Below are 25,720 nucleotides of genomic sequence, written 5' to 3' on the forward strand. Positions count from 1 at the left end.
CGCATGAAATCCGAGCGGTGTCGAGATAAAGCTCCAGTGTTGGCTGTAATTAGCATCAGGATCCAGCCCCGCGCCCTGCCTGCTGATCCGCTCCGGGTTTTGCGCGCTGCCCTCCACAGCCAGCTGCTGCAGAGCAGGGGACCGGTGCGTCGTTTCTCCTCGCCTTGTTTGCCTCCAGTCCGGCTGTAGCTCCGACTGTCTGCACGGCGTGTGGATGAGGCGCAGAGGGAACAACCGGGAGCGCACCGAGAGCCAGCCGAAACAAGTCCCGCCGCCTGCTCGCCTTTAGCCGCAGCAGCAGCAGCAGCAGCAGCGCGCCGCCTCGCACAGACCCAGCGGTCGGAGGGGAGACGTGCTCGGAGTTTGATTTTTTGGAACGAGACTCGGGGTGCATCTCGTCTCCTTGAAGTGATCCTGCTCTTTTTTTTATGCAGTCTATCCGTAGCGCTCCCGTCGGAAGGAGCCTGGGCGCACGCACGAGAGGAGGAGGAAGGAAGGAAAGGAGGGAGAGGAGCGATCATTACTTTTGAACAGACCCTTCGCCATGGAGCTATTCGTCCGGTCCCGGACGTATTGGCTTGAAGAGGAGCAGATACCTGCCACTGGAAACCCCAGCGTCTGCCCACTGTGAGGAAAGTGGAGCATGCAGCCGAGCCCCAGCCGTCTTTGTGCGACCCGCCGCTTAGTTTCTGGGGGCCTCTTCTGAAAAAAAAAAGAAAAGCAAAAGGAGTGGAGCGGAGGGGGGCTCCTGGTGTTGATCCGAAATTCACACTCCACGCCGGGATCCATATTTTGGCACGGTACTGTAAGTAGCCTTTAAAAGCGCATGTTTGAGTCTTTCAGGGGGAGATGCTGGGTTATGCCTCGCTCAATCAATACCATTTATTTACACTCCCAGGATAGGGGAAGGCAAATGTCAGAAAACGGGCCCACGGGCTCCTCCAGCAGTTTAAAACTGTTGTGATGAGATCAATACTTGTGCAGGGTGCTAGTGTTTTATTTTTTATTTTTAAAAGCATGTAGACTTTTAATTAATATAAAGTTGCTTTGGCACTGCAGGCTTCCAGCGTGTGTGTTGGTGTGTGTGTGTGTGTGTGTGTGTGTTTTCCCCCCATAGATTTAAAATTAAATTCCCACTCATGGATGCGTTTTCCTGCACACACCGGTGACAATGATCTGCTGTGTCCACATGCTGCACGTTTTGTTTGGTCTAAGATGCAAACCATGCCTTGATGGGAACCAAAAAAATAAACCCAAAAAACACATTTATAGGATATTAAGCAATGATAATCGGTGAACTAAAAAAAAAAAACAAAACAAAAAAAAAAACGTGGAGCTCACACAAACATCTCCACCCAGCCCAGAACACCAAGAGCTAAGTAGCTGGATGTCAGTTACTGTCTCCATTTACTTCTCCATTTTGCAGCTATAAAATAAGATCATTTCACAGGGCATGTATAATTCACAGACCTGAGCCAGCCATGTGTGATGATGGGACACACTCACACACACACACTCTCACACACACAAACACACACACACACACACACAGACAGAGTTTTTACAGGCTGAAGGAACCATATCTCATTCTCACGTGAAGCTTTTAGAGACAGGGCCGCATAGACTTCAGCAAGAAACCACAGGAGAGCATCGGCTGGTGCTGGGCCTGAAATATCAAGGTTAAATAACATTTACACACAATCCATACAGGATGGTGGTGCAACATTATATAAGCCATACTGTCAAGTTAGGAAACTGAAGGCATCCCCTTGGCATATGCTTATATAAGAGCGTCACACAGGGAGAAACTATAGATGACTTTTCAATTCCAGCTGTTTTTTTCTTTTTTTTTTTTGGCAGCAAAAAATTTCAGGATTTAAAGTGAAAAAGAAACTGCAGCGTTATTATATAAGCTGTATATGCACAGTGTGAGAAATTGTCTTGCCACCAGACAAATCCGAAGCATATTTCCACCGTGACCGCAGATAAGTTTTTTTTTGTGTGTGTGTGTGTGTGTCGTGCCAGCCATTTTGGAGGACTGAGACAAAAAAAAAAGAAAAGAAGAAGAAGTCTCCTCGGCCGGGGATGACGTTCAGCATGTCTGCTTAATATTGACATAGCCATCAGTGATCCCTGAAGATGAAAAGGTCACCTCCTCCGCTGCCAATAGGCCGTAATAAGAGGCTTTATTGTCCAGTATAGATGTTGCAACCAAAAAAAAAAACTGGATTTGGGGTAAAACAAGTGCTGGGACAGTGAATGGGAGGAATTCAAAGAGAGGTGGTGGTGGAGATGGAGGAGGAGGAGGAGGGGAACAAATGGTCTACTGCCTCTTCCTCTCTCTCTCCACCCTCCACCCTCCTCTCTACCTCCACTCCATCTCTCGCCCACCCCGGCCGTGCTGGTTTGGTCCATTTGTCTGTGTTGTCTTGGGAGGAAGTGCCATCTCATCTCACATTGCGCAAATGGTTTCAGTGCAGGCTAGTGTGAATTCTAGCGGGTTTTTGTAACTGCCAATTTCCATATCAAAGTGTCTGCATTTCAATAGGGAGAACTTGAGCTACCAGCCCCCTTCCTCTAAGCAGTTTTGTTCTGATAGAGCACTGCTGCTGCTGCTGCTGCTGCTGCTGCTGCTGGTGGAGGAGGACAGGATTGCTGGACGCTGCGTTTGCTTATATGTGTGTGTGTGTGTGTGTGTGTGTGTGTAACGAGTGTTTGTTCTGGAAACTAGATTTAGTGTGGATTTGGAGAATTTTGTTGGCCATAATCTTAACACCAAAAGCCATGTATTTAGTGGAAATTTTGGACGCCATTCAGAGACGTGGTCATGTTTAAAAAAGATTTCTTCTGTTAAAACAATTTCCCCCTCCTCCTCCTCATCCACCCTCATCCACCCGTCCCCTTCCTCGGCGCGAGCGTAAAACACCAACAAAGGTCTGCGTTTCATTTTCTAGGAGAATAGGAACCCACAAAAAATAAAAAAGCATAAATAAGTTGCTGAAAATCTGTTTACACATTTTAACTGGTATTTTGGCCACAGCGACGCAACTCGAAAATGAATTTGTTTTCAAGTGCTTTCAAAAAAAAAGGTTTAATTCAACATTCAGCGAGTGCAGATGTAAAGACACAGAGCATTCAGGCACTGTGAAAGACTCCCAGTTCCTCGCCGTGCCTGATTGTTTTTCTGTCGCAGAGATAATATTTATTTCCAATTCTGTGCAGCTGTTGTTTGTCAGAGAAAGAATGCGGCAAGACACTGTTTATTTTGATGGATTTTCTTTTTTTTTCTCCCTTTCTTTCCCCCCCTTCTTTGTCTGGGGATACATGGGCTAATGTTCGCTGCAGTTTTCGACAGGTTAAGTAGCTGCAAATAAACACTCAGACACATTTGCAGCGTGCACGAGGAGAAACAAACAAACAAAAAAAAAAGTCTTACCTTTGTGCGTGCACTTTGAAAATAGGATCAGCATAGGTTAATAGTGAAAGAAAGTGCAGCGTGTGAGATGTTATTACACAGAGACAGGGAATGTAAATGCCATTGGAAGCGCAGTAGGGGTCGGCGGCCCCTTCATGGCCATCCTGCTTCTGGGTAATAACATGAGCCAACTGCTCCCCAACCTGCCAGAGAAGGAGAGCTTGCTCCCTTCCTCTGCTTCCTTTTGTTCGGACAAAATAACATCACAAGAGAGGCAAGAATAGTAGGGCAGTTCTCCAGTTTTGAACCCAAAGAACAGGATGGAGAAGAAAAAGGAGGGGAGAAAAAAAAAAAAAACTTCACCTGCCATCTTCACTCACAGCAGGCGGGTTTGACAGCTGTCTTGTTCAATTCCTCCGACTCGCTCACTGTGAAAAGTTGGACAAACAAATGGACAGAGCGAGCAGAAAGAGGGAGGGATGAGTAATGCTAGATGAGACAGTTCTGATTACACTGATCTTCGAGGAGAAATGTGCTTCGCATGTGATGCACGGGCCCAAGTTCTCATGAATGGTGCAACTCTCTCTTCCTCTTACACTGACTTTGCATTTGCCAAACTCCTTCTGCTGTTTGTGATTTCCTGCGCCGAGGAATGACTTCTGACAAAAGCCCAGAGAAACAGGGCTCCCTGCGTAGAGCGTGTGTGGGAGGATAGGGCAGCGAGCGATTGCAGTGGCAAACCGTGGGTAAGTTTTGTCGAGTGAAGACAAAAGTGAGAGTGGAGTGGAAAGTGTGGTGCCGCCGAGCTGAGCCGGGCTTGTTCGAATTATTAAAAAGCTGCCGAGGAGGGAGAGGTACATGTATTCTGCTGTGTCGAGGCGCCTTTCACTGGAGAAATTGGCATCAGTGCTCCTTCTAAGATGGATTTCTTCCTGGGTGAGTGTTGCTGCAAAATGGTCTGGAGTGTAGAAAGTAGTGTGTGAATCTGAGGAGATGACACCAAACCTGACACTTACAGGTGATATCTTGAAGAGCCCACCACCACCACCACCACCTCCACCCTCCTGCAATTTGCTTTATTTTTTTATGAAACAACACTAAAAGTTTCCCTCAAAAACTGCAAGGAGGAAAAAAAAAAGGAGCAATGGGAATTTTTTTTGCTTGTTTAACAAAGCGTTTGAGGGTGAGCCCATCATGGCCATTTTGTGGCTCGCCCCAAAAATAAAGAGACAGACGACTGCAACGAATGATTATGTGCTGGGCTAGTTAACCCGATGGATGGATATGTGGTCGTACGCCTTTTTTTATTTTTTTTTGCAGGGAAAATAGAGTTGAGGGAGAAAAAAATCCTCTCCCATAGTACCACCTCCTGTGTTTAAAATGACAGTTAACTTTCCCCCACTGGTTTAAAATGGATGTTTAATGATCAACAGAGGCTCTGAGCTTAGGTCTAGCAGTCACGCTGGCTCTATATGCGCTCAAGCTGCCCCCTCGGTGTTGTTAAAGGACGCTCCTGCTCGAAAGGAGGCTGATTCCTGAGTGATGGATCATCAGAGGTCTCTTTGGGGTGTTTGTTAACCCTTTGGAGTGTGCAGATCTCTCCCAGTTGGGGAGCCGTCGGCGGCGTGTGATGGATGTGTCCCGGGTCTTTAGGCTCCATATATCAGAAGATTAGCACTGACCTGTGAGTTGTCTCGGCCGCCCTCGGAGCTTCTTCTCCAACGCTGGCAGACATTAGCATATGAGGACACTGCTCTGTCTCAGGGGGATACAAAGATAGTGTTCTTTATTTGGTTCTGTCATACTACGGGTCACAGGAAGTGTGCAGATTAAAGGCTGAAGGCTTTGTATTGGTATTAGGTGTATCTGACAGGTCATCTGTCTTCAACCGAGGAAACGCTCCTCTCTTCCCTCAGATTTCTAAATAGTATCATACAATTATCCTCGAAATTGAAGTTCAGGCTATGCTTGGCTGCAGACAAATCTCTCTCTGTTCCTCCTTCATGGTATTCATGAATCATATAAAAATGTAAATCGAGTCAGGTGATGTGGGGTAACGTTGTTATTTGTCATTGCATTGAAAAGGGGAGAAAGTGGAACAGGTATGCACCAGCACCCGTGTTTGATTTTTTTTTCTCTCCAAATGAGTAATCTGAAGGGCCTCCACGTGTGATCGACAGCTCGAATTCTTCTATTAAGTGCCTTCACGTGAAAGCGCTGGCACATTTGCTTCCTGAGAAACGAGTGATTCGGCGTATTAAAAAGGCGAAATTAAATATTGCATTGAGGTTCTTTCACTTGCCTCGGTTTTGCTGCGGATTCTTTCAAGTGATCGTAAAAAAAAGAAAAAAAAAAAACCCTCCTCCTGCATCTAGTGCTCTCATGCAGCGAGTTTTCTGCCCAACGCTTAAATGTCACCTCCCACGGTATCGCTGGCATTTGTTCGTATTGTGTCTTTATGTATAGAAAAAAAGAAGCCTTAAAAATGCCAATTTTTTTAGGGGGGAGCTGTTGTGTGAGGCACGAGATCACCTGCAGTCTGTCGGGTCTTTGTCTGCCATGTCTAATGGCTATTTGATGCCTACTTGGTGTCACTCGGTGTCTGGTGATGAAGCCAATGTATTTTCAAGGTGAGGAGATATTGTCAGAGCCCTTGAACGTTCTCCGGGCTTTGATTGGCAGACGTTGTCACAGAAGATGAGGAGTGGTGGGAGTCGCACGGCAAAGAGAATCTATTACCTAGGATGGCAAGGCGTGCTTTCACAATGTGTCAGTGCAGTCAGCCATCTTGCTCTGTCTGTGTCTGGAACGGTCCCCGCTCGGCGCAGCGAGGGAGCAGCTTTCAACTTTAATTTTGTTGGTTGCCATAAGTAATAATATTGATGTTTTTCTACTTGGGTTTCACTCCACGCTGAATTATCTTGTAAAACCATCAGCGTTTTGAGCGTCCGTCAGCGGCACCGTGTAACCGGTGTTGTGATCGCTGGCGGTCGGAAGAAAGTATCGCGATGTAAATGTCCCCCCATCACCCACCCCACCCTAAAAAAAAGGGCGCCGAGCTCTTTCTTGTGGAGTTGTGCTGATTTCCGCCATTTCAAAAAGCCTCCCTAATACGCGACGAGAGAGAGAGACTGCGGCCTCTTCTGTGAGTTGCAGTGAGAGAAGGAAGCTTGTTGTTGATCAGCCAAGCAAATCAGATCTTGATATTTGAAGAGTGGAGTTGTGATTGCTAATCACTCCACTGCTGAGTTTTAATTAAGAGACTCATAAGCATTCTGTCATTTCACAGCAGAACATAGTCAAGCGTCAGATGTGCTTAAGAGAACAAATAATTAGTTGTCTTAGTAGTTAGGGCTACAGAAACAATCATAGGTTTTCTTGCCGTGCGGATTAATGAGTATCTCATTCTATGCACTTGCGTTCATTTCAGATGTTGAAACACGACTGTGTTTGGCGCGAGGTCGTGTGCTTTACACTTCTGAAAACATATCTTGACCTTATTAAAGGATCAGAAGGACTTGTTTGGAGCAAATGCATGGACACTTTGTGCATGTGCTTATCACCAAAGCGAGCCCGAATCTAATCTTAAACTATTTTCTCGGGGATATTGCTATAGATTGGTACTGAGCTTATTTTGAATGGGTAGGTTTCTGTCCTGTGCTCCTAAGACCTTTGTTAGGACATTTTAATTACAGCAGAGCTGGATGTAATTGATCTAGGCTTAGAGGGATTTCACTGTCAATGAGAATGAGCCTGGGCGTTAATACAGCCGAGCAAACGCTTCCACCTCTGTGCCGCACTAACTCACACACACACACTCACACACACACATGCTCAGCAGAGAGACGAGAGTCGCCGGCTATCCCCTAATTCGGCGAGGCGTCTGTCTTTTATGTGTAACGGTTAAATCAGCCTTGCAGGACTGGCACTGACACGACGGTGCAGACGACTCTTCCTCTGCCTCCACTTTAACATATCTGTTGCGAACGCTGTTGCCACCTGGAGTGTTCTCTTACGAAGCACTTTCCTCATGGTTCCATGTTGTCACCCACAATCTTTAAAATTTCATAAGGCTCTTAGATAATGCTTCCCGATGAGGGTGAATTATTGATGGTCTTGTTCGTATGAGTGGGACAGGCCAGGCTTTTAACTCTCTGAGCTGCCGGGTCCCTTATCCGGTAACTAAGGGACACCGCACAAACACCCAAAGGAATGATGTACTGGAGGAGGAGGGAGAAGAAGAAAAAAAAACGGAGGCAGGGGGCTGAAAATAAAATAAAAGAAGCATGCATCCTTTACACTACTGTTGGGCTAAGCCACAGCACAAGGGAAACTTGGCAGCAGAGAAAAGCATTGCGTCTACAGAAGCCTTTTCACTGTGTTTTGAAGCATTGAGACATGGTATGGTGGCTGTGTATTGTTGCTTATATCTCTTGTTTATATGGGCGCACACACAGCGCTCTGGCTCGGCTTTTTCGGGTTTTTTTGTACAAATCCGTGTCCAGATTCGGTACGTTTATTAACTCGGGACACTGCAGAGCGTCAGGTCAAGGACAAAATAGGTTAGCTTGTGTTCACTGGAGCTGAAACTGTTCATTTAAGCAGGTGATCAACAGGAAGTGAATGCGCTACAATGGATTGTCTTACTGATTTTTTGCATATATTTGGATTGAAGTCAGACAAAGACAGTCATTTTTCGCTAGTTGCAGAGCAAAATTTCAATCAGCAATTGTCCAAACAGCGAACAGATGAACTGCAACAGCTAAGTGACCCGGTGATGCAGCTTATTCACAGTCCATGTGGTTAAAGTTGACAGCCATCAAAAGTGAAGCACAGAAGTCCCTCTGCAGTTTCAGAATGGATTAATGTGGTTATATAAACCCTCTGTATTGGTGTATAGTTGGTCCAAGGCAGCATAAATTGTATTTATGAACGTTTTCTTGGAGGAAGAAACCACACAGCCTAAAGTCTAATCTGCTTTTATGGTGAAACCCAAAGTCTGAGCGGCTCCTTTTGACCCTGAATGACAAACTGTGTAACATGCTGCAGACACGGAGCGCTCGTCTACGTCTGTCGCAAACGTAGCCGCATTTTCGCAAAACCGCTAATTGTACACCCGCACACCCCTGACAGCTGTCCTGATTCTTATAGCACGCACTTTCATCATTGTTCCAGCTCATTCTCTGCGCACTCGTAGGGCCCTCGTGTTTGCATTACAATGGAGCGAGCGGAGCAAACTCATGGAAACACTGGTAAAAACGTATAATTTAGCATTCTGTGGTGTCGTCCTTTAAGCAGCGTTTCGGGCTCAATTTTAACATATATTTAGAGACGATTTGAGCGAAAAGTGTCACATTTGGTCCTGGAAAACCGTCTGTCTTTTGTCAGCATGTCACAGATTTTGTAGCCATGAAATCTGGCCAGAGCTGTTTTCCAAGATTCGACCCAAATTTCTGGAAGCCAGTTGTTTAGAAGGCTGTGTTGTATAATTATGTTTTGTTTTTTTTGTGTCCGTTTTGAGGTGTTGACAGTCATGAGCTCGTTTTTTTTTTTTTATCATTATTATTATTAGCAAAGATGAGTCTGACTGCTCTGAAGGAAGAGGTATTTTAGGCCCACCTGTCAACCTGCGGTGGTCCAAGCTTTCAAAATCAAAATGCGAAGGCGCTTAAGGCTTAATCAGGGATAGTTACTCTTAAATAATAACCCAGCGACTGTCTCGGCAGAGCCCGAAAAACAGCACAAGAAAGCAATTATGTACAAAGAAACAAGAAAAACAAGCCCAACCAGTTTCCATTTCCCAGTGGAAATGCTGTAGATGGATGCCTGTGTCGTGGTTTCCAAAGGAACAGACAGAGTGGGTGGACAAATTAATAGAAACCAATACTGAGAAGAAAAAAAAGACTTTGAATTGAAAACAAGCACCAAAACCGTCCAGACCCACAGCGCGTCTGTGCATAATAAGTGAGTGGCTCATTTCCAGCTCCGTATGGCCAAATGGTAGATCACACAATATGGCTTTAAGGTATTAACTTCATATTTTAGACCTGAGTGACATACTGTATCTCTGCAAAAGCCTTTTTATCTAATCAGCTCCGTAATTCAGAAGAATTTGTCTAAAATAAAAGCCGTGAGATTGGAACACACCGGAATAATTCAGGACTGTTCCGACTTTTAAATGATTTTTTCAACAAATTGAATTAAAATACAAAAAAAAACGGTCCTCTGGGAACGTGCAGCACATCTGTGAACTTAATATTATTTTCCTGCTTTTTCGCTCCACGCGCCCGTAGAATGTGTTTCCAAAACAGGGCACACGGCGTAACATTAGCCGCCACAAGTAACGTATCATCAATCACGCCCAATTTTCCTCCTTCCTCCGTTTTCAAATTGAAATTTAACTAAGTTTCAGCTGCTTTTATGGTGACTGGTCCCCAGATGAGTAATCAGTTATGGGTCAAGCTCAAAAAAAAAGGTTAATCGCAACATTTGGACATCATGTAGGTACCAGTTCTGTCGAATAGTAGCGCAAAAAAGTAATTTCAGATCCCGGCAGCACAAGTCAAACATCAGTTCTCTTCTTTGACAAACATTTCTCAAATTTTGCACCACGAGCAGCAAAACAACAATATACCAAGAGGTACGATGGGGATTTAAAGCTGCATTAATCAAGAAATTTTAGGACTACATGCGGCGTAAACGGGGTTCCTCACTGTGATGAACCCACAAATAATTATCACCCAAATCTGCATCCCCCCCGCCCCCTTCAACCCTACAGAGGGATGAGCTTTCACATTATTGCTTTGGTTTCATAGCCTGCAACTTTACTGTTTTGGTCCACTCTCGCTGCTCTCATATTGTCATTAACAGGCGCAGCAGGCGGTTGTTTTTCAGGCAAAAAAAAAGCGGCGATAAAAACCCGCCGCACGCTACCTGCCCATCATCAAACAGCAGACAGACAAATTTAGAGACTAGCTAATAATGAAGCATTTACCAGCTTAAGAGCTAGATATTTCCCTCAGGAGTTTTGGAGACCGCGGCATCGCTAACAGTGTCTATTGGCTAGAAACGCAACTTGAAATGAATGATAATGCTGGTCTGTAACGGCGGGATGTGTAATTAGGCAGTTGTTTGCTTGCAGATTGGCAAAAAAGAAAAAAAAAAAAAACACTTGGTGATAATAAGTCGTGTTTAGAGCTTACTCTGCTGGTCCTAATCCTCAAATCAAACTGATCAAAAGAAAATTACATTCATCTGAGCGAGCGTTTCGATGCGAGCCTTTATTAACCGGTGCTATGGACGGATTTCGGGTGAAGCGCCGAGGCTCACGCAGAGACGTATGGAGGATGTGAGTGAAAGTTTAATAACAGAAACCTGCCAGCATGACTAGTTAACACTGTGCCGGTAGTACCATAAATTACACATCATATTTAGAAAAATATCATATTAGAAGCAACACCTCTGCGAAACATCTTAAGCCAAATATCATTGCTCGTAAAAAGCAGGTATTAACAATCGCGATGCCCTTCGGAAAACACTTTCATCCAAAGGCCGAGCCATAAACATGCAAGTTACTTGGCACCGAAGCGTATTTCTTGCATTCTGATGGGTTTACCTGCAGAGAAAACCAGTGGATGTCTGCTGTGGACTGTTAAACATGGTGGTGGGTCCTTAATAGCATTGGCAGCTCTCTCGCGGGACTCATTAGGATTGACGATTACTCCACACAGTGGTGTAATGGCCAAGGTGTATGAGGCAGTTTTACAGGACTACTGTAGCTGCACCCCGCGTTGCAGCGGTTTTACGAGTTAAATCAAATTCCTGCTATGGTTTCCCCTGTCACCAGATCTAAACTTCCTTCGACATCATGGAAAATCCCGCTGAAAAGAGTCGGTTTCCACCTCCGTCAGGTCTCCCACAGTCACTCACTTAACTCCCGTAAGAAAATTACACACTTAAGGAGTCGTAGAAAGCGTAGTGTTCCCGACCTTCTCGCCATAATCTTGATATTTTCTTTTTCTTCTCAACGGATGTTTACGCCATCATTTACTACGGCTCCCACACTGATCTTCACTTGTACTACTTTTTTTTTATTGTGTGAGTGTGAACTGGAAACTCGTTCAGCATCGTTAGATTTGAATTTTGCATCATGATGTTGTGTAAAATAATTAATCTGCGTTATCTTTTTCACAATATTGGGCTCTAATTCAATCAACTAAGGAAGATTTTGAGTTTTGCTCGGTTATCTTCATAAAACTCAAGCAGCTTTTTGGCTCAAATTTTAGGGCTGAATTAGCATCGTGGTGCTTCAGCGCTTATTGCTTTAATCAATTTATTTTCTCGATTCATGATTTAATCGTTGAGTGGAGAAAATGTTACAAAACAGTGAAATATAATAAAACAAACAAGTAGTTGCTGTTAAATGCCTCATTTTCTTCGGCTGCGATTTATTTTACAACTTGTGATGTTCTTGTCGTGTGACTACAGTGAGTTTCTGGTGGTTGGTTTACCTTGATGGGAGCGCAGTTAAATATGCTGCTGCATTCATCAAGGTTACAGTGTTCAGTTTTTGCTTTAACAAGAGTTTAATTCCATTTAGACGCTGGTTGAATTGTGTACGTTGATGATAAAAAACTACTTGAGCTATAGATTCTAGCCGGAGTGCCAAACGATGTGTTTCTTTGCGGCTGTGACATGTGTCTCGTGTAATTTCACACACTGAACCTATGCTTTAATTTAAATAAGTCCACGAACGCACGGCGCAGTGATAACCATTGTGCTCACGAGGGCATAATTAAGGTAAATTAATGCATGTCAGTCAGGGAGGACACTGAATTAATAGAGACCACACAGACTGTCCACGGTTAGAATGCAGCCCGTGTGCTGACCGTGCATAGGTAATGCGAAGCAGACTTTGGGCCAGAATACGCTTTAAATTGGACAAACACTACAGCGAATCCGCTCCGGCACCAGGAGGACGGCTGTATCAGTGTATGTGAAGCGAGCCATGAAGTTGTCATTGTGGCATTGTGTGTGCATTAAATTGTTCTCAGTTGAGAGAATCCACATAGATTTAAATAGCTTCTAAAATCAGTACGAGGATGCAGCGAGCATGAAGTGTAAACCAGGATGTCAGGAGAAACATAACAGCTTGTTTGAGTGATGTAAAATGTCAGATTAACAGCTATGTTTGCGGGATAAAAATAGAGTCTGAGCGATGTGAGAAACATAACTGTAACAGCTGTATGGCTGAAACACGAGGAGGGAAGGCTTGCACTATTGTCCGATTGGTGTAAAATATCATCAAGGTAGCATCAGGTTCATCCACAGCTATTATTAGAAGTAGCCTAATTTGTGATCAGTGACAATTAAAGAAAATAATGAACTATTGTGACTTTGCGAGATGACATAGCAGACATGCAATCGATGCTGTGATTTCTGCTTTCAAAATCCGGACCCCTCCCCCCCTCTTTTATAGTTTCTGTTTGATTTTTCTCGCTAAAATCAATTTGAATTCCTTTGACCATCCAGCTGAGAAACCAGATAAGAGAGGCTTTGTGACTTCCGTTGCCCCGAGTTTTGCCTCTCAGGCTTGCTATCTGATTGGTGGATATTGCACCTGCAGCACGGAAGGCGTCAGGCTCCAGGCTGGAAAAAAAAGAAAAACATTACCAATTCCTTTGCCTGGCTTATAATTTACATTTTTATGTACAGCCAGTACTCTCATGAAGAGAAGCTGAAATGTGGTCAAAGATGAGACTGAAGAAAACACATAGTAGAGGTACAAATGCTAATAATGTGTTTATCAGGAGGGGTGCAACTAATGAGAAATGTCATCATCATTTAATCTGCACATTATTTTTTTATTTTATTAATCATTTACTCCTCGTGTCCTCGAGATTTTATGTCACATCAATGAATTAATAACGCTCAAATTTACATGGAACCACAATTAAATCGGAAAGCCGATTATATATTAATGTTCCGGTTTACATTTCTATGGATGCATATGCAACCTGCGCTGTGTGTCCCCACACTTTCTGAAACCAAATCCACAAGTTCATTTCAACATTAGCTTCCCGGGTTGCAGCATCTTCTCGCTCTTGTCGAGCATTAATGGTGTTTGTTGAATTTGCATATATTTCTCATGAAACTGCTCTTCACTTTTGGCAACAAATGTGTCACTTTGTTATTATCCCACTTTGTCAGACGTCCCATTTGGATGGGATTAGTGTTAACAGCGGGGAGGTGGAGAAATGTAATCTAAAATGGAGCATGTCTGTAAATTTTTGCCCCATCCGAATCTTGCCGTGTCAGTAACTTCGTGTGGGATTTTTAGCGCCCGACCAAATCTGGGGACGTTCCCCTGGCCGGCAGAAATAACCTCAGCCATCCGAAATGACAACCCTGAGATAGTTTGCAAATAATGTGTCATTTCCTTCTGGGGGGAAAGAAGAAGAAGAAGAAGAACTCTGCAGGCTGTGTTTGGCTTTTCCCCCACAACTGAGATCACTGCGGTCCAGATGCATCGTTTCTTCTCCTTCCCTCTTCTGTCACTGTTTAAACAAGTTGCTGTCAATTGCGGAAATGAAGTTTGATTATTATGATACAGTCTTGGTGCGATGGCGGCACATGAATGGAGCTCTGTAACGCCGGAGACTGATTACACAGATTTCTCCTCGCCTGCATGTTGTTCATTAACATCACAGATGTTATGTATTAGTGGTTACATTCTCCTAAAAAGCTAATCCAGTCTGAATGGGGCTATAGTGTGTAAAAATTTAACATCATGTCAGTGCATTTTTTTTTTTTTCTTTCCCCCCAGAAGGTGTGAACATCAACATATCACCCGCTGGAAACGTGTTGAAAGTTAATGAATCTGTTGTGTGTTTGCCGCTGGTGTTTAGTGAGTAAAGGTGGAGCTCACGTTGCCGAGCCAATCAAGGTTTCCCCTCGTAAAGCTGCAGCTCGGAGCGTGTTGGAGGTGTGTGTGAGTGTGTGTGTGTGTGTGTGTGTGTGTGGAGAGCGTGCAGGGGAGTGCTAGAATTATACGAGGAGGAGGTGAGAAGTGAGGCTTTCAGTAAATTTATGAAGAGACTGATTGAAAGGAGAAACCTCTCTTTTCAATGTCAGTGTCAAGCTGCTCTCTGCTCCTCTCCGGTGACCCCACTGCTTAACCAACTGCTCTGAGGTCAGCCTATTCATTTCAGTGCCAGGCAGAAACGGCGACCGGGCTTGGAGTAGCCTGTGGCTGAATAGTAGTGAATGAAACTGACATTTTAGTCATTTTCTGCTTTTGTTTTCTTTCATGGTTTTTGTCCTCTTGTTGAAGTACATTCGGTATCATTTAAAATCCCAAAAAAATATTAGCGGCAAAAAGAGCAACGCTTGCCAGGTTGGTTATAAAAGTGCTCAGAGGATGAGTAATTTAATCAGCTGATTGGCAGGAAAGTAATCTCCAACAATTTTGATAATGTATTAGTCATTTAAAACTTCAAAATGCCAAACGGGCCGTTTTTAGCTTTGGTGAACGTTAATTGTGATGGAGTAAGAGGCGCCCACGTTCTCACATGAGCCATTTTAAAGCTGCATTTTCCTAAAAAAAATAAAATAAATCGCATTTAGGATCACAACAAAACACCCAAACCAACCATGCAATTTACATGCCGACTGGAGAAAAAACAATTTACTTCTCAGTCTGTTTTTTTTTGATGCTCTGAAATCATCAAAAACCCATAAAATAGTTGTAGTTTCGCTCCCTGAAACACGCAGAGCTGCACTTAAATCTATTCTGGACATTTTTAGAGCTTCTTTCTGGACGGACAGCTCCGAATCACTCGCTGCCTTCTCTGTTCCATATCACTGTCAAATTTCTTTTTTTTGGTTTTTTGACTGTTCGTCGCACTAAATGGGCTATTTTTTTTATTTTTTTTCTTCCACCGTTTTGTGCCATTTTATGGATTAACCTTTGAATTGCACAAATAATTGACTGATGGAATGATAAAAATAATTGCTCGTCAGACGAAGCAGACGGAGTTGGTAGTGGTAATCATTTTAGGCAGCTTTCATTATTTCCTTGACAGGTGATACCAACGTCAGCAGAAACATTTCCTTTTACCCCTGTTTCTAAGTGTCTGGTCCCCCGCACGGCTCCTTTTGAAGACTCCGCGCCGTCCTCTCTTCATTTTGCTTGACACTAACCTGGTTGTTTAGCCTGGGTCTTCTTTGTTCTCTTCACTTTACTAAGCTACTTTGCTCGCCCCTCTCTGTTTCACTGTGTCCATTTGCCCGCTGGCACTCTATCTTATCTGTTGCCTCAATCATTTGGCCAAGAGCCGCTGAACACACCAACTGTTGTGCTCTCTCAATAAAATAGTGAAGCATTGGACCTTTCAGGGGTTTTCTGTTTGGGCTTTTTGGGCTGCACTGAAGAACATTTCAACTTAAAAGCATGTGTTTCTTTTTTTTCTCCTCCTCCAGAGTCTCCTTTTAATCTAGAGCCATTTATCCCAGAAAGAAAAACACGAAATAAAAGCTTCGGCTGCCTTGAATGGCGGTTTTTTGCATATTTAAATGTTACAGGAACTCGTTTTAACCCTGACCTAAATGTTGTAAAAATTTCTGTGATCCACCATCCATCTTAGAAAATACCTGTTGACATGTAAATTATCTATGGGCACCGAACCAAGCAGTAATTATGATGGAATAGGTAGCACACGCTGGCTCACGGGAACTCGTCCAAAGAGATGTTTTCTGAAAAAAAAAAAAAAAAAGTCAGTCTGGAAGAACACAATCCCTCCACAACACTGAAACAGACCTTCTGACATACAACGGAGCAGAGCAGCAGAACTTTCCATCATTGATGAGTTTCTCAGTTGTTCTCTGAAAGACTTTCTTTGCAGAGTCCAGACGTGCAGGTTTTTTGTCCGGCCAGCGCTGCAAGATTCAAAAGTATTCATTTTTACCGTCACAACTGAAATCATTGATGAACAGATTTAACTGGACCGCTTTATTGTCAGACCATGTTATGTTCTCTCATATCTGGTCAAGACGGATCTTGTCCGAGTCCAAGTTTCCATTTTCTTATGATTTAATTTCTCCAAGCAGCGGTCATAAAAGACAATGAAAACCATGAATATTCACATGTGGACGGCTGGAACCAGTAAAGTTTTGGTCTTTCTGCCCACAGAGTGACTTCATTTCAGGTCAGTCCCCTAATCAATTCATGAACAACGGATTCAGCTTCACATAAGCCGTCTTCTTGAGAACTTCTTTTTATTGCTTCAGCGTGTGCAGCTGCAAACCAAAGTAGTCTGTTAATGATCATAATAGTCTATCTTATCAGCAAAGTGTTGATAAAACGCACCCGGCAGACTCCGCTCTGCGTCGGCGCATCTCCGTTTCTGGCAGTTGATGGCAACTTCTCTACATCACTGGTGGAGCCAAGGAAATGACATCATGTCCCTGCAGGGGTTGAGAGCGCAGCCCTGACAGGACTGTCATGACAAAAGAGTTCCTTGGGAACATCAGGGTGCACCGAGGACAGAAAAAAAAAAAAGTGTCTGGAGGCTGTGTGTTCTTAGTTCCTGTAGTTCCCGTCTCCTACTTCTAGCTCATCAACCATTTTCTGATGTTTGAAATTCCCCTCTCACATGTGTGTGTCTTTTTTTGTCCTGAATGTAGGGCATGGGGGCGGGGCCCAAAGTTCTCCAAATTAGTAGTTATTCAAAGAGTGGAAGACGAATCATTGTGTTGGCAAGATGCAGCTCCACAGAGCCACGGCTCTATTTCACTTGTAGGTTTTCAGCTTACACTTGGACTTGCGCATTAGTTTTGTTCCAGTCTTATTTGATATGTATGTATGCGCTCTTTATCTCTCTCTTCTCGGCGTTGACAATTGAAAATAAATTAACATTCCTGGGCTTTATTTTTGTCTTCTCTAAGCCTGTGGAGAAAACTTGGAGGCGAACCCAGGAGGTCAGGCCATACTCACAGCCTGTCAATCCTCCACAGTGACCCCACCGCCCCTTTCTTTCTCCCCCTTCCATTCTTCTCCCTCCTCTGCTCTCCCTCTCCCATCCATTTAGTCCCTCCCGGCTTCGAAACTCTCAAACTCCCCCCTGCTCTCACACTCTCTCTTTCACTGGTCGCCTCTCCAGCTTGAGTGAGGCAGACACAAGCTTTGTCAAAGGAGCCTCACATTCATTCAGCCGGCTGTTGCACACAGCCTCGTATTCCGTGTTAAGACATGTGGGCTGTCTCCTTCTACCCATTTATTTTAATTATGTTTTAATTGCTTGCCGTCCTTTTTTAAATGCTTGCTTATTATTTCTATCAGGCTGATGTGAAAAATTTGCTGTGGACTGTGATTTTCTCCATTATCTTAACTGATGATAGATTCCCCTCCTTGGATTTCCACAGTGTATGTATAGGAGACAAAAGAAAAACAGATGTCGTGAATGTTTGCGTATCATTTTTCATTTCATTGGTGGAGTTTTTTGTCTAGTTTCCAGAAAGATATACAGTTAATAGAAAGAGAAAACCGGAGGGAGTATATATCCTCTTGTTTTTGTAGGAAGAGGAGCCCAAAGCACAGATGAAAATGAATAACTTTTTTGTCCTCTTATGCATATTATATGTTTGAGCTCATTACATTTAGTGGAGGTGGTGACAGTTAGTCATAACTGTGCAGCTCTTTTTTCTTTAGACATATCTGCCTCGGCGGAACACGGAGATCATTATGCGAAAATCGCTGGCCGAGTAACAAGTAACCTCAATTCCCAGGCTTCGGGGGGGGCTCAGTGTAGATAATTCCTCTGCACAATCTCCGAGGGGTTAACGATGCCTCACTTACCTCTTAAAATCATTTTCTGCTTGAGAACATCTTAGCCCCCCATAGCCGCCGTCCGTCCCCCCTCCCTCGTCCCCTGATGTGAAATTATGATACGTCTGTCAGTACTTGTGTAAAGCATCTTAATGTTAATCGCCTAATCCCTTTATCTCAAGTCCGGACCAATTCAGTGCCGAAATCCCACCAAACAAAACAATGTTTTTAGGAAGATGAGCATGGCTGTGTCCTCCGCCAGCTTAAGGGAGAAAGGAGACATGTTTCCCAGCGGGGCGACGGCCGATCGGGAGAAAGAACCCCGGGGTGGTGAGGGCAAGGCTTCATCCGCGAGGCCTGCCAGGCTCTCGCCCCCTGGTGTCTGGAGGGGCTGCGTGGCTCAGCGGGCCCAGCAGGCCAGAGGGGCAGGGGGATGTCCCCCCAACAGTTTCCAATCTCCTCCTGTCAGCCACCATTATGGTTACCCCCGTGGCCCCGGGCCTCATATTTGCGGATGATAAATGGCTGCGGAAGAAGTCACGTGCGTCTCTGGAGGTTTGGTGCTCTGCCCAATATTGAACTGGTGGCAGTCTTGTTGGAAGACTCGAGATTATGAGCAGCCTCGGCGGACGCGGTTGTGAGACTTGCCATGCAGGAGAGCAAGTCCCCTCCAGTTCGTCCTTATCTGATCTGGTTCGGCGCCACTGGCAGATAAACAGCTGGGAGACAAATAAAACCACAATTCCAGCGAAACCACCCAAGTTTAACTGATAAATTATAAGTTAGCTGCATGTGTGTTTCCTTGGCACACACTGTGCTGCACAACTGCTCAGCCAGGGTGACCTCAAATGAAAATAAATACTGCAGGCTTCAGCGGGCTAGGTGGATACCCAGTGGGCTTTGATTCAACTGTTATCCCTCAACCAGGCATTGGTCATGTATAGAATGAATCTAATAGTGATTTAAATTATTGCTCAGTATGCTAATGTGAAAGCTTTCCATGTTTTGTGGGTTCTCGCGTTGCCAAAAATATCCAGGCGCATTAGAGAGGCCCAGAAAGCGATCAGAGCTGACTGCTCTGCTGCTCAAATTTAGGTTCATTATAAAATAATCAGGATGGCTGACGGGTAGCTCTGAAGGAGCGGCATTCAGAAACAGGAAACATCTACTCTCCTCTGCATAGTGATGGCTACTAAGTGACCGACCCTGTGTATGTGGATTTGTGTGTGTGTGTGCATTGGGGAGATGCTGAATGGCAACCACAAGGGAATAAACAAGATGCATTATGTCTGTTTGTGTGTGCTTGTGAATGGATGTTTTCTCTGCATGTGTGTCCACATCAGAGGGAATGTGTATGTCCTTGACTATATGCCGGTGTGTGTGTGTGTGTGTGTGTGTGTGTGTGGCATTTCACATGTGACACAGTGCATCCCTCCTCGGTGTTTGACTTTGGTAAGCAGCTTATCTGTCTGGTGTGTTAGTCTGTCTCAGGCTCTAACCTTTTGCTGCTCTTGCAGACAAAGGACTGTTTTTGCCACCCCTTGATAAGGCAGGAGACAAAAGTAGCTCACAAAGCAGCCGTGTCTCTAATGGCGTCCTGTGTGAACGTGTTGCCGGAGCGACAAGCTTTCTCCCGCGGGGATCTGGGAGTAAATGGGGAAGGTGGAACGGGGAAGAGTGGGAGAATGAGGCAGTGTAAACATTCAGTCGTAACACGCCGCCGAGTGCTAAATAAGTGCCGAGCACCAGGCACGCTATCCGCTTTGTTCTCGTGTCGGGGCCCTCACGAACACTCGAGAACAAAGTTTTAATATTTCTGTCAAACTTATGTTCTGAGAAATGCTTTTGTTTACACAATCAAACAACGGTGGGGGATTTTGTTTCCGATGTGTTCGCCTATTTGTTTGACTACATTTCATAAGCAATTCATGAAGTCTGGAATGACGCGTGCAGAATGCAGAATTACTCCCATTAAAGCCAACAAAGTGATGATGATGATGATGATGTTAATGATAACCATGCACTTCCTCCATTTTGATGCAGTTCTCTCCCTGTCTTTCTTTTTTTTCCAGATGAGAAGATGACTGGTGATGCTTCTCCCAGAACTACCGATCGTTGACATTGCCGCAGCTTTCCACGCTCCCACTGCAACACGTTGAACCACTATTATTAGCAATCAGGCTCCAGGATCGTTTGCATACAGCAACACAATGGCCTCTGCACTGTGGAGGTGTCCAGTGTTTCGCTGCCTCTTGTTCCTTCTCTTTTGCTTTCACTGTTCACAAGGTGAGTTACCATGGAACTGCATCGCAGAAAGTAGTGTTAATGTGGTAGTCAACCTTTCAAGAAGCCACTTATTATTCAGCTTATGAATGTGTTGAATTTATTAGCTCACATTGTTGTGGCCACACTAGAGAAGGGGAGAGCTGTTATGTGACAAGGTTACTGAGTTTTTCTTCGCTGGCTTTACCCTTGAAGTTTAAAAGAGGAAAAAAAAAAAAAAGCGGTGTTTCAAACATTTCGTGCTGACTTCCTGCCAACCTATGGACACCTTGACTGGCACATGATGTTATTTCTTGAGTAATACTTAAACTGCGTGTCAGAGTTCCTCCATATCTACATTTTTTTCATTTCTTATTTGCAGGATGAGCTTTGTAACAGATTATATGAGTGTGCTCTGCGGCGCTGGAGCCACAGAGACTTGATGTATTTTTTATTTACACCTACTTCTAAGGTGCCGGTGTACCTGAAACCACCGAAAACAGGCCACTTGTTTCGGTGCCAGAGCGAGGAGCCGCGAAAGAATGTGTCAGTGTTTTTAATTGTCTGCTCTGACATCCCAGGGCTCGTTTTTTTATATATTTTTTTGCTTCCTTCCCTCACTTTTGATCAGCACATTTGGCTATAATTACAAGTATTGTCACAAAACACTCCCGTCAGTTACATGCCCATCAAAACCACTGATTTTGGTATGTCTGCTTAATGATGATCATTACATTTTTTCCCCTTTCAGTCCCATTGTACAGGGAAACAAAGTAAGCCAAAATCACATGCCTGTGTGCCAAGCATTGATTACAGATAGATGCTGAAGCACATTATTTTGGAGGCTTACTTTTCAATTTGGATTTTGCGTTTTTTCCCCTCTCTCTGTCTCTAACAAAGACAGTTTGCCATGGAGCAGGCTACTCCAGCACTCTATCAAGCTGAGATGCATCTCCCCTCTTTATTTTTTTTTTTGTAGATTAGCAATTTTGGATAATATGGAAGAGAGTCTTGCTGAGATACTTGAAGAATAGCCCTCTGATTCGGCCTGGCTTAGAAACCGAGTTGAATAGTCCTGTTGAGTTTCTTAAAGAGGAATACTGCTTTGGTATGCAGAAAGTGCAGGTTTTGGGTTTCAGTTGATGTGAGGGCTCTCAGGCCTAAGAATGCATATTTGCCCATCCGTCAATAAAGGAATGTGTGTGTGCGTGTGTGTGTGTGTGAGTCCATCTGAAAACAATATCTGATTCTATCCACATGCCACTCACCTTCAGCCTGTCCAGCCCCGAGGGCCTGCATCCCCGCGCTTATGATCTACGTTTCCATCAGAGTCCCTGCAACGAAAAACTCCACTTGATAATTACCTCCTGTCCCTCACCAGGAGAGGGTATAATCAGGTTATGATTTTCACCCAAAACATTCCTCCCGCTTTGAAATGCTCATTGACATATAGAAAGCGATTTTTCTCTCTCCCCCGGTATTGACTTTCCCGGCTAGTGGGAAGAATGAAGACCAGTTGGGCCTTTTGTTTGGATAAACTTTGTGCGAAATCAAATGGTATCGACAGCTACCAGGGATGGAGCAGCGAATGCACCGAGCCCTGGAGGATTTTGGCATTTTTCTGCAAAATGGCGTTCAGTTAAAGTTAGAATCCTTAAACTGGCTATAATCCATATATCTCAAATGTCAGTGTGAAAACGGAACGATGAACCTGCAACGAATTTTCACCTGAATCTGCATCAGCTCTGCAGACGTTAGCTTGAGTTTCACCTTATATTGTTCAGCTGCACCCACATTTCTGCTGTTTTAGACTCTCTCGTGTCATTATTTCATCAGCAGCCGTTCTCTGATAAATGCACTTTTTCATCGCCGCTAAAGAGGCACGAGTCGGTTAACACAGTGGAGCCTTTAGTAGCTCAAGTGTGTTTTCCATAGGAACCGCAAACGTATAGAATTTGCATTCTTCAGATGAGGAGGTAGAGCGATAAAATGAATAACAGTAATGCTGGATTACATGCATGCATCATTGGCTGTGAGTCCCTTGTGTGTGTGCGAAGGCGGTTTTAATCCTGTGCTGGAATGGCACACTCAGCCGCTAACAATGAAAACTACTGGTCAGAGAGGTAATTATCCCGAGTAAATACGCTGAATAACGACTGCAGAAGATGTGCGACCGTAAATAGTCTCAGAAGGGGCGCTTGATTTAATTTAAATATTGAGGTACATTTAAAAAATCGTGTGTAAATGATCAAACGCTGACATGTCTCTAAATCACACATATGCTCTTTCCTTGTTCTCGTTATTTGTATTCCTTCCCCATCCGCGGTGCCGTTATATAACAGATCTATCAAATGATGCTCCGGCTAGAGTAAACTAGGTCATGCAGGTATCAGATTTGTTTTACATGTTTGAGACCGCCCAGTCTAGAGATATGAAAGAAGACCCCCAGATTCAAAGGGAGCAGCCACAAAGGTGGGGCGAGTGCACGGGCACATACCTGCTGTGACTGAATGAGAGCTGTTATCTGAGTCTTTAAAGTAAAGAAAGGCAGATTTAGGAGCGGGGAGGGGAGGGGGATTATGTCATGCAGTCAGTGCCAACACTTTTAGTTGGCTGCTGTGTTTAAATGCCAAAAGGAGAGCAGGCGCCTCGGCCTTCATATCTAAATATTGCACAAAAGGGAAATGTAAAAGATTTAGTGGTTTGTGTTTGATAGCTGTGTCAGATCTACAGAGACGGGGATCAGAGCAAAGAGGCAGTGTTTGTTTAGGTCCTAGAAATTATTCCGGCATGACCAGTGAACGGGAGGCGTTAATATGCATTCAAGTCAGTGCACGCAAGACTCACGTGTAGAGAAAAATGCAAAATGGGAGCACTGGGTTCCTGGAAGGACTCTTGTTGTTTCTGCTGGTTTCCGAGCCCTCGCCGCTCCGGCTAACGCACCGTACGCTGCTCTCCGAGGGACATTTTTTTTTTTTGATTATGAAATATTCCTCAGTTGAACAAACCAGCGTGCTTGTGCTGCTCCCCGAAAGGTTGTAAAGGTTAACATTACGTCTCAGCACAACATTTGTCTCAAGCAGTGCCATACATTGTGCTGATGGAGGAGCCTCCCTCGTGCCACACTGGTATTTCCAGTCCTGGGGTTGACTGAATGGGGGGAAGCTATTGTGCTCTAACTCCTCTCTGGCCCGGGGCCATACACATCCAGTCTGTCATCCATTGATATGCTTGGCTTGCCATTTTATAATTCATACTGAATGCTGCGGGTCCATGGTAGGGCGATCATGAATTATCAGCTAAACCATGGGAGATTCACAGATGACTGGTCAATCTGTGTGGTGAGAACAAGCGCAGAGAAAGAAAAAAAAAAAAAAGTGATATATCAGTCTTGCATGGAAATTCTTCCCAACTGGAAGTATTTGAAAAAATAAGACAGGGGTTCATCCTCTGGATTGAAGGAGTTTCCTGCAGATTAGGAGCCATAGGGAGACAGATAAATCTTCACATTTCATAGTTTTTTCCCCCCTTTTTCTAATTTATTAATACGGTCTGGTCAACGTTTCGCCACAACTCCAGCCTGCTGTCTGCAGCTTTTCAGTTTCTGCCGCGGCGTGCATTCCCGCACAACACTGCATTACAATATGCTGTTTTAATAATAACCACGGACACGGAAAGTTCTGAATCATAAGAGAACATGAAATTGAAATGTGCCAGAGTCACATGAATCTCCAGGATCAGGATTTCACTCAGAGGAAATGAAATACAATATCACCCTTGATGGGGTCATCCTAGATTTATTGCAACAGCGATTTCCTGAGTGCGTTTTTTGGTAAAGCAAAAGCACTAAGAAATGTTTCCATCCAAGCCCCCCGTTCCTCCAGGACACAGGCCCGGGCTTTATTGTGAGTTTAGGCATGATTGTAAAAGTGGCTGTTATATGGCCAGCTGATGAACAAACAGTTAATTTAATGGGCTAGGAGCTGCCATTTTCTGACAGTTTGATTTCATTTGTTAAGCATGCCTTAAATCTCATTTGCTCGCAGCATCTCGGGGCTGCTCACTTCACGCCCCTCATGGTAGCAAGTCGTACAAACACTGGACCGGATGCCCGCCTCACTCTTTCCTTTCTTAAATGCTGTCTGCACATGTTTTTTTTTCTTTCTTTTCAGGCAGCCTAATTCAAATAATAGATGAGTACGGCTTACAAACCCCAAAGTGGTTTCCCTCCGATTCTAAACTTTTGGATTTGCTAGGTGTAAGTCTTTGCTTCACAGGAGGGTTCAGCTGTCATAACAAAGTAATGCATTTAGTCTTGAAAGGAAGCAGAAGGGTTTCAAATAAAATCAAGTCTACTCTATAGAAGGCTGGAGAGTTTTATCCGTTCTTTGTGTGCGGGGAGGTGTTTGCCAACAATATAAATCAGGTTTGGAACTGAGACAAAAGTATTTACGGAGGCAACAAGAACCTGTCGGATTTCCTTTTTTTTTTTTTTTTTTTGTGTGGTTCAATGTTCCCCAATACTTTTAAACAGCTTAGAGGCATGTCAGAATTAATTCATTCGAACAAAAAACACAAGAGCTAAACAAACATGCGAAAACAAAAGCAGGCATTTAACATTTAACACCAAAGGGACGTTGTGCGAAAGCAATCAAAGCAGGTTGCTGCTCTGAATACCTGCAACCATATTTTTTTTTTTAGCACTGCCACTCCAGCAGTTTTCTCTTTAATCGTGACATATATTTTAAGCATTAATTTGTTAGGGAGAGCTTGATTATGTCGACACATAATGTGTGTAAAAAGAACACAAAAGCGATTTGAACAAAAAGCCGCATGCTGCTAGAAAAAGAAAAGCAGAGGAAGGCAACAATTATATTTACTCTGTGTGAAAATTGCTCCGAAATGATGCATTTGTCTCTACCTGTCTTCCTCGCTCCGAATCAGAAATGTCACAACAGCTCAGGTCTCGCATTTTTGTTACTGCTGCTTGTGATTTACACAGTAAATGCTGGTGTTAAAAGTAATGTTGACAGTGGGGAAAGGACGGCAATCAATAAAAGAAATTATGATGGATTTGGTCAATGTGCTTTTTGGGACTCGGATGTGTGTTTCAGAGCTCAGATTATTGGATGGATCCTCGATACAGTCGGAGGCTAAGTTGAAAGTGGCTCCACCGGGGCTGCTCTGCCACTGGTGTTTGCATGGCTAATGGTCATATA

At 44.0% G+C, this 25,720-nt stretch overlaps 1 protein-coding gene across 3 annotated transcripts in view; it reads left to right on the forward strand.

The window, feature by feature from the left end:
* The first annotated feature begins 215 nt into the window (after positions 1–215).
* Positions 216–25,720, forward strand: part of LOC103364114 (latrophilin-2-like) — an 82,623-nt gene continuing 57,118 nt past the window's right edge. For all 3 annotated transcript variants that reach the window (XM_008291129.1, XM_008291130.1, XM_008291131.1), the window contains exons 1-2: positions 216–805; positions 20,312–20,525. In XM_008291129.1, coding sequence (XP_008289351.1) covers positions 20,450–20,525 — 76 coding nt within the window. In that variant the 5' untranslated portion in view covers positions 216–805; positions 20,312–20,449. The remainder of the gene's footprint in view (positions 806–20,311; positions 20,526–25,720) is intronic.

Source organism: Stegastes partitus, unplaced genomic scaffold, assembly GCF_000690725.1.
Source record: "Stegastes partitus isolate 25-593 unplaced genomic scaffold, Stegastes_partitus-1.0.2 Scaffold719, whole genome shotgun sequence".
Taxonomy (NCBI): Eukaryota; Metazoa; Chordata; class Actinopteri; family Pomacentridae; genus Stegastes; species Stegastes partitus.